Genomic DNA, 9,344 nt, shown 5'->3' with positions numbered 1-9,344 from the left:
TTGATATTAAAAGATTCACCATGTCTTACTCTGCTGTCTTGTAGGTGCAATATATGTGGAAATGTGATTACAAGCTATTAAAAGCTCACAAACGTCGTAGATTGGAATCCATTTCCAAAACGGCTCGAATGGGACGTAGTTGTACACGAAGGTTTCTGTTTACACTTTCGTGCAACCTCATTCGCCGAAATATTTTCACAAACATACTTCACGCATTCAATAAAACCATGTCCATTGTCCTTACTCGTCTAATTCATCATAATTGTAAAGCTGTCATTTGAGCACTGAAACGTTAAAACTTAATATAAAAATTGGTTTAATTTTTTAACCTTAGCTTGAAGAAGTGCATACCATCCTTTGATGAACATGAGAAGCCTGTTGGTCACCTGCGATAGTCGAAAAATGGTGCGGAAACTGTTCGCGCGATTATGGGTCACAGGATTGGATTACGACTATATGATGAGACCAGGCCGAAACGATACTGTGAAGTAGCGAGCATCTATATTTGATACGGGCTTTCCGGTAGAACCCGAAGTATTTTCATAAACTAGTACGCGTTTATATATCAAGCCTTTTATTGGTCTTTAATTTCATGTAATAACATCACATGTCAAAACAATAACCAAACTGTTGGAGTACGTACGTCAGCCAAATAAAGAGATTTCAAACAACAGCGTTTTTGTGATGGCTGCGATCAATGATATACAGCCCCCCTGTATATCTGTATATCATTGCTGGGATTAACTGTCCGTTTTTGAGCTTTTAAGAACTTGTAATCACATTTCCACAATTTGCACCTACAAAACAACAGAGTAGGACACGGTGAACCTTTTGATACCAAATACCTGTAATGTGAATTTTGTTGCAAGTAAACCTTTAAAGAGCATGATGAAATCTTTTTCCTAACGCTGGGTTAAGCTATAATGATGGCTCTTATTATAGTAAGATTAACTAGCTTGAGTTACTCAAAATCGTTGAAGAAAGAAACTTAGCTACAATTAAAAATAAATTGTCTATGCAAAAACTTTTTTATTACCCGTGCAATGTCGGTGTAGAGCTAGTACATGCGTACATTACTATACATGTACTGCATACATATACAAATACTTACATAGAACAAGGTATAAAGTTTCTATACCTTGTTCTATTCTAGCTCCTTTCTTAAGTTGAGCGCTTAAACGTGAAGTCATCCCAATCTCACTAATACATACATACGCATGCATGTATAGGTACATAGTTGCATATACATGTATATGCAACTGTTTGGACATCGGGAGGCAAGCTTGTAGACTAACAACAGTTTCAGAGCTGAACCATTTTTATTTTAATACAAAGCTAAATGAGCAATGTAACTTACTTCAAAAAACAACTCACAAACACCTTAATATAGTATCAAATATACAACATCCGTAGCATCTCTCAATGCTACAGGATATGACATCAATTTCCTCAGCCTATCAGAACTTGGAAAAGAAACACTGCACTAATATATAATAGGTAAATGTTTATACGGCTGTTCCAGACTTTGACAGGGCCTTCAAGTTAGATATGCAGCTGGCAATAGCATCTTTTTCCTACAAGCAATAGCAATATATGAACAATAATCTTATTATGAGAAGACAACTTCCATATAGACATTATTACGAACTAAGCAATGTGTACTAGGAAATGACGCAGCAGAGAACAAAACAATGCATAACTTTGCTTTTGCTAATGAAATAGTCAATTTAAAAAAGTATTTTCGTCCTGGGCAATCTGACAGGTTCATTAACAAAAAGACGGATGACAGTACCTGTTTAGGTGTGATGCCCTGCACAACGCTGTTAACAATCCAATCGACCATGTGCTGCTGTTCAAACCTCTTCCTAGTGTTCACCAATTCAACCTGGTAGTCAAGTCGCCTCTTCACGGCACTGTAAACCTGTGCCACCCTTTCTCTGTACCTGTAAAAAGATGACAAAATAGCTAGTCACTAGATATATGTTTAGGCTAGGCTATGTCATGATGGAGGACGTTTTAGACATCTTTCTTTCAAAGAAAGATTGAAAGACTTGTCTTTCAATAAAATAATGGCTACCTTTCATTAGTTTTCGGTAAAATTAAACTTTTAAACCAAAAACCACAAAACAAGCAAATGATAAACGTTTCATTTGATTAAAATAGGAAAATTAAGATGGAACTGAGAAGTAAGTCCACCTCGAGCTGGAAATCAAAGTGTTCCAAAACAAATAAGAAAATTATGGAGATGCTACAAAAAGCCCACCTTGCCTCCAACTGCAAGTCAACGTTTTCCTGTTGAACATCATAGACATAAGAGTGACGCGCCTCTTCATCAATCTTTGTGTCAATCTTACCCACAGCAGCAGTAAATGCACTACGCGTGTTCCTCATGGGAATACCAAACTTCGTGTCGTTGTAGAGCTGCAACGAGAAAATATCCACTTGTAGGTTTGTACCTGCGGGACTCATCCAATCGTAATGTCGATGAAATTTGTTTTTGTGTCAAAACCTTGTGATGATTCAAATTTTGGTATTTCAAAACTACTAACTGTGTTGCGCTTAGAAAACAGCATTTTAGACTGAAAGAAGATGAGAGAAGGTGCAATAAAACACTTCAAGCAACAAAATTAGCCAATCAAGAATAATAGAAATAATACAAATAGAAAATTTTTCAAAGATTAAAAATGTTTACATGGGACATTACCAAAATATGTTTTATTCATTCTTAAACCAATGCTTTTACAAAAAATTTAAATGACCACGAATTATGTGAATTGGTTCAAGTGGGAAGATCACACAAAAAAGTAGCAGTTAAATGAAGTTGGTTTTCAAAGAAAAATGGAATAACCAGTGAAAATTACACTAGATGAATTTTTTTCGAGTTCAGTTCAAAGAGCCTCCTAAGCTGCCTGTTGAGTGATGGCTAAGTGCTAGCATTATGACCAGAACTGTGACAAAAATGGCGACCATGGTGCAGCAACATACCTTCAAACGAGTGTTAACGTCGATCCAATATGATTTCAAGAACATAATATGAATGGTATAATGATTTCAACTGAGGAAACAAGAACTTGAGCTGTTATTAATGGAAATTCTGTTTTTAAATCAATATATATATTTCTCAATGTTGGTCGACCATGGTTGTAAATGAACATCTACAGCTATTAAAATCTTGGTATAAAGAATCTGTAAAGCAGAAGATTTGATCTCAGTACCTCCTGTTCACCAGTCCAACACCTTACTAACTAAACCACACGAGCTTGATAGGAAAACTAGGCAATATATGTCGCTATATGGGAGCAAATAGGCTACCGCTTCCAGTCATGACACAAAGTTAAGGCGTAACGTGATGAGAAGCGGTAGCTCTTATTAGTAAGCTTACTCATATTTTCCATCGGCAATGTGCCAGGCTAATAGCAAATGGCAGGCAATTCTCATTACCTCTCATTGTTTATAAGCTGATTTTTAATACCCGGGCAACGACGGGTAACACAGATAGTAAAAGTTTATTCTTTAAACACTTCAGCTAAGCAGCAACAATGAATGGCATTGATAAATAAAATTGATCGCTAACAATGCAATGGACAATAACTTACCCTTATAACAACAGAAAAATCCACTTATTAAATCTAGCTACTAATATAACATTTTAAATCTACAAAACTCATAATAGCTCATTGAATTGGCTGTATGTCATTATGCTAGTATCCATAGAAACAAATGGTTCATTTGCCTCCCCTTTGCTAATCGCTATTCAAAGTGACTACACCAAAACTTGCTCCTTATGTGACATTGGCTGATCAGAGGCTGTATGAAGCTTTTCCTAATGCCGAGGAGCAGTGACTCGGGTACAGTATAGATTTTTACAATGGATAAAAACAACCAAAATCTTACGCTACAAATCCTGCATCCAAAATCAGCTAAATGAAAATATCGCTAACGATTTTTTGCAGTTTATATCATATTTGAAACCTGGACACATGGTACTCGAACTAGAACCTACCAATCTGACAACTGTGCCCCTATTGCACCCCTGATAACATGCACATTAACCTCTGATAACATGCACATTAACCCCTGATAACATGCACATTAACTCACAGAGGGGCGACACAAGAATAATACCAACTTTGTAGAGTAACAACCTTTTCATACTAAACGTACGAAAAGGTTGTTTAAATCGAACATCGTTTTGTTAAAAGCAATGTTGGATTTGCCTTTCTCAGTTTGTCTTCAAAGTGATAAGCCTATGTTTGATGCGGATTAAAATAGGATGGTTTTGTATTTAGACTGCAATTAAAAATTCGAAATTTTGCTTGTGCCTTTTTTAAACGAGTTTAATGAAAAACAAAACAAGAATTCAAGTAACATTTAGCTTTGCTGACTATCAAACTACCACATTAGCATATCAAGTTGTTAGTAGGCCCACTGATAAAAACTGGTACAGGGTGATCTTAATTCTTGGCAAAGAGTATGTGAAATGCGATAAAATGTACCGATAACTACATCCATTATAAGAATTACTTTTGTACGAAAAATTAGGCCGTCTAATAACTTTTTATAAAATCCTAGGAAAAAACCAAACCAAGACAACGTCTAGCCCGAAACAGTATTTCTGTTAGCGGACGCAAAAGTATGAAGCCGTCCAATAATCTTCATATACTTGAATAATGGGACTCAATGAGCCCAATATAGTCAACTAAAATAAAATTATATATCATTTTAATCTTAACAATGTACAATTTTCTGTGATGTTTTTGCATTTGCGAGTTGAAATTTATTGCTCCTAATCACATAAAATTATTGCGTGATGAGATCTGCTCTGTATTAAAAAAACATTAGATAAAGATAATAGGTGGTAATACTTTCTTTTAAGCCATTGCGTTAAATTCTTTGGTTATCTCAAATGCTTGGCATTTCTACTTTCCTACCAGTATATATTCAGTCATTTTTGAAATTTTAAGCATTCATTTCTCAAAATAGCATTGAGTAAAATTTTTTTACATATAACACTGTTCAGCAACGTAACAGCCAAAGTATCGTTCTTAGCGAATAAAAAAACAGATAGAGGAGATTCTGAGTATTAAAATGATACCAAGTTTTTTGTGTTCTTGTCTTTTTTAAGACAAATTACAACTAATTTTGTATATTTCAGAAATACTATATTATTGTAGGCGGGGTCCTATACTTTTGTACATGACTGTATGACAATAACAATTCGTGTGTGTCAAAGGTATGTGGCTACTGCGCAAGGCTAGCGACTATAAATAGTCGCAAGAGGAAATTACTCTTAATTACGAAGAATGTGTCTCTCATGTAATGAATTTTACAGAAAGTGTGTATACTCTGTCACTTTAGCAACTTGGTAACATTTAGCCAAATAGTTTTGTTCAGAAGTAAAAAAGAAATCATGTCAACTATGATAAGACCAGCATATGATGTCAAACAGACAGTGAAGTATTGGAGTTTGCTCTCGGTGTCGGACAATCATTGACTAACATTCAGCACAATGATGGCCATTTTTCCATTAGATATGTCACAAAAGAAAACCAGACGTGCCTACCTCAGCAATTGAAGTGGTAGTCTTCTCTACAGAGTTGCCAAATTTTCTAATGATGTAGATAATCCCAGCATAAAACGCGAGGAACTCAAAGAAGCTGTGATCCACAACCCATATCTCTTTAGACATGACAAAGGTGAGTAGGCCAGCCAAGGTGAAGTATGGACCTACAGCCACAAGTCTAATCGAGCATGAAGAAACACTACTTAAACATGAACATTGCGAGCTGTAATGATTGATAAACAAAGAGTAGATGCAACATGACGGATGGTAAAGGTTGACTTGCAACAAAATTCACATTAGAGTTATTTGATATGAAAAGATTCACCATGTCTTACTCTGTTGTGTTGTAGATGCAAAATATGTGGAAAGGTGATTACAAGCTCTTAATAGTTCAAAAACGAACAGAAAATCGCAGCCACACGAGACCGCCGTAGTTTAGATTCTCTTTCCAAAACAACTCAAATGTGACGTAGCTGTGGTAGATGGTTTGTTTACACTCATGCAACCTTATTCGTCGAAATATTTTCACAAATATACTTCAAGCATTCAATAAAACCATGTCTTAGGCGTCTATTTTAATGTCATCGTAATGCTGTCACTTTTAGCAGTGATACCTATAACTTACCATAAAAATTTGTTTAATTTTTTAGCCTTAGCTTGAAGGAGTACATATCATTGTCTGATAATCATGACGAGCCTGTTGGTCACTTGTGATAATCGAAAAGTGCTGCAAAAATTATTTGCGAAGTATTGGGTCACATGATCATATTACGACTAGACGATTAGACCAAACCGAAACTGTAAAGTAGCGAGCATCTATATTTGATACGGGGTCTTCAGTAAAACCCGAAGTGTTTGTCATAAACTAGTGCTACGATAAGTTTTATATTGAGCTTTTTATTAGCCTTTCAATTCACGTGAGAACATCACGTGACAAGACAATAACCAAATTTCATGGCTATGTCATCGAAATAAAGAGATTCCGATCTTCGGCGGCTTTTCGTTTTTGAGCTTTTAAGAGCTTGTAATCACATTCCCACATATTTTGCACCTACAACACAGCAGAGTAAAACATGGTGAATCTTTTGATACCAAATAACTGTAATGTGAATTTTGTTGCAAGTCAACCTTTAAATATGAACTTGGGCAAAACTTATTTATTTGACCATTTCATTATTATTTTTCATGCTTGAGATGATCTTACTGCCCGAATGTTTCAAGAATCGACAAAACTCAATGGCAGTTAAAACAATCAGATCAAGCAAAAGTGACATCATTTCGCGGGCATTTTTCTTCTGGGCGTTTTAACCGCGATCAAGCTTTTTAAAATTTAATCTTGAAATATCCTGGCAATCAGATCACTTCATTTTGAGAAAAGATTGCAAATGATAGAAAATCACTGATACTTTTTGATTGAATTCACTAAAATTTTGTGTAAGCCCATCTTTAAATATGCCATCTGCAATCAATTAAGGCAACAAAAGAATGATAAACCATGCTGTCTCCAGAAGACCCGGCCATAAATGATCATTATCTAGGCAACATATCTAAGTGATCACAACGAAGTGACTGAGTAAAATGTTTGCTTGCAATTGATTGAGCATCACTAGTAACTAATACAGAGTATTGCTAATACTTCACAAGGAAAATTGTGAGTACTTCACATGAAATGTTGATGATACTTTACACAAAGTATTGTAAGTACCTTACATGAAAAATCGAGAGCACAGTCAAGACCCAGTTATGATCACCATGTGAGGTGAAAGTTGAGCAAACAAATAATTGTGAATATATTACATTTAACGAAACAGTTTTGCAAGTAGAGTGACTTATATATTAATTTACATATAGAGGCTTTCAGATTTAATTTTTATGGTCTGATGTAATTTATTTGTTTAAATCCTATACGGTATTAGCTTGTATTATTATTACTTTTTAGCTTTAAAATTATTTGAACAACATGCATGTATGATGGTTTTAATATCCAAAACATATATTGGAACAGATTAACTTTGTACATTGAGGTTCAAGTGTGCATAAAACATTGCTAAAACCCCATATGAAGCAATGCTGGGCACCACTATTATTTATTTTTGGTAAAGCGTTGCAGTTCACAATAGTTGACATTCATGGATCTGATTTCCAATACCAATTAGGTGATGACCAGTACACCGACTCTAACATTAAATGACTCGAAACAAGAACTAGGAAAATGTCTGAAAACAAACTAAGGTTGACTTGATTGTAAATTATAATGCGAACAACAAATTAGTTTTAACAATTAGGTCAAGGTATCTAACACAAACAAGTAAAGCAACATAACCTTGGTTCGACCTACAGATGTAATTTGACCTTTGACCTATAGATGTAATTGCAAGGACAGATGATATATGGCTAGTTTAATGAACAGATTGATAAACCCACCGGACACGCCAGTCTTCTCATAGAGAGCATCTACCCATGACCTGGGTATAAAATATAAAGTTGTAGGTGGTGCACTGTCACCCATAACTGGGTGGGGATGATTGACAAGGTCTCTATGTGGCCCAAAGTACTTTTGGTTGCACTCATCCCATCTTTCTGTTCAAGAAAAGAAAGCAATAAGTTTGATGATCAAACTTCTACATAACGATGTTTGGTCTGTTAAATACACAAAACTTACTAATGAGTTCCTCTGTCTTCTTAGTATCTTTAGTATCTGTGTGAAACTTTGCAGCAACCAATGGCTGTACTTGCCCACTTCTCAGTGTAGCTGACAGTTGCAGGCCTGATAATAACAGAAAGTAAGCACGATTCAAACAGATTCTACATATGCTTATAGACAAAAACTACACAACAAAAACCGCAAAAAAATCAATTATGGGAAGAACAGATATCTCCAGTTTGATAATCTAAAAGCGTACCAAGTTGACGCCAATAAAAGAGTGTAGCAAATTGTGTTACCTTCCACAAAAACAGCAACAATATACTAGACAACATAATTATGACTATATCAGATAATGAGTTGCCAGCTAATGAATTGTTTAGCGGATCTTCTGTAATACAGAACCTGACAATTTACGCTTAGCAGTACATTAAAAAATTTAAACCAGATTTTGCAAGCTTTTCAGCACAAAAATAGTAAAAATGTAATAATTACTAACTATGTCCTATCAAATAAATAAATGTTATTGACACAGCAACTCTATCGATACATCGAGAAGTTCGTCTCCAGGGAACATAAGTTTTCATAAGATAATAAGAACAAAATTATGCGAGCAACGGAAAGATGTGTAAAACCAAATTTTGAAAAATAAAATTCTAAAAAGATACAATTGTTTTACTAAGCAAACACAAAGTTAAAGTGGTCTATCGACGTACCATTGCGAAAGGCTAGTCGAGAAAACATAGCCGGCATTATACACAGTTCAAGCCCAGCGAGTAGCGACTGATATCCGGCAGTGTGCAACTTGCTCGTAGCGTAGTAAAGGTTCGACAATTGTTCGAACGCTAATTGCAGTGGACATTAACCACTTTAGGTGCAGTTCGAGATCCTAACAAATGTGACTACTAATCGATTTCACTGTACGCGCGCTACAATGTTACAAATAAAGGCTTGTTAGGTGAGAAACGTGAAGCTAATCAGATTCGCTGCCATAAGATTGGTGCGGACGGCAAAATTCGCCGGTACGATAAATGCACATTTAATCATCACCAATATAAATTGGTGATGACTACATGTAATACATATAAGACACCTAAAACAAATTTTATTTAGCTACATGATAAATGTATTAAATCA

At 35.3% G+C, this 9,344-nt stretch overlaps 1 protein-coding gene across 1 annotated transcript; it reads right to left on the bottom strand.

Annotated features, from left to right (window-relative positions):
• Positions 1-1,297: 1,297 nt before the first annotated feature.
• On the bottom strand, positions 1,298-9,021 carry LOC137408414 (ATP synthase F(0) complex subunit B1, mitochondrial-like). The gene is made up of 7 exons (XM_068094937.1): positions 8,924-9,021; positions 8,226-8,330; positions 7,988-8,143; positions 5,564-5,727; positions 2,264-2,421; positions 1,793-1,943; positions 1,298-1,574 (listed from the first exon to the last, which is right to left on the bottom strand). The coding sequence occupies exons 1-7, from the start codon at positions 8,958-8,960 to the stop codon at positions 1,506-1,508; spliced, it is 840 nt and encodes a 279-aa protein (XP_067951038.1). The 5' UTR covers positions 8,961-9,021; the 3' UTR covers positions 1,298-1,505.
• Positions 9,022-9,344: the final 323 nt, after the last annotated feature.

This window comes from Watersipora subatra, chromosome 11 (assembly GCF_963576615.1).
Source record: "Watersipora subatra chromosome 11, tzWatSuba1.1, whole genome shotgun sequence".
Taxonomy (NCBI): domain Eukaryota; kingdom Metazoa; phylum Bryozoa; class Gymnolaemata; order Cheilostomatida; family Watersiporidae; genus Watersipora; species Watersipora subatra.
This window is presented reverse-complemented; position numbering and strand designations above follow the sequence as displayed.

Excerpts from the sequence above, each read along its gene's own strand:
- LOC137408414 (XM_068094937.1), bottom strand. The coding sequence starts at position 8,960 with ATGCCGGCTATGTTTTCTCGACTAGCCTTTCGCAATG. Across the intron at positions 8,144-8,225 it reads GAAGACAGAGGAACTCATTA|AAAGATGGGATGAGTGCAAC; the intron begins GTAAGTTTTGTG and ends TTTCTTGAACAG. Across the intron at positions 5,728-7,987 it reads TGAGAAGACTGGCGTGTCCG|GTCCATACTTCACCTTGGCT; the intron begins GTGGGTTTATCA and ends TTGTGGCTGTAG.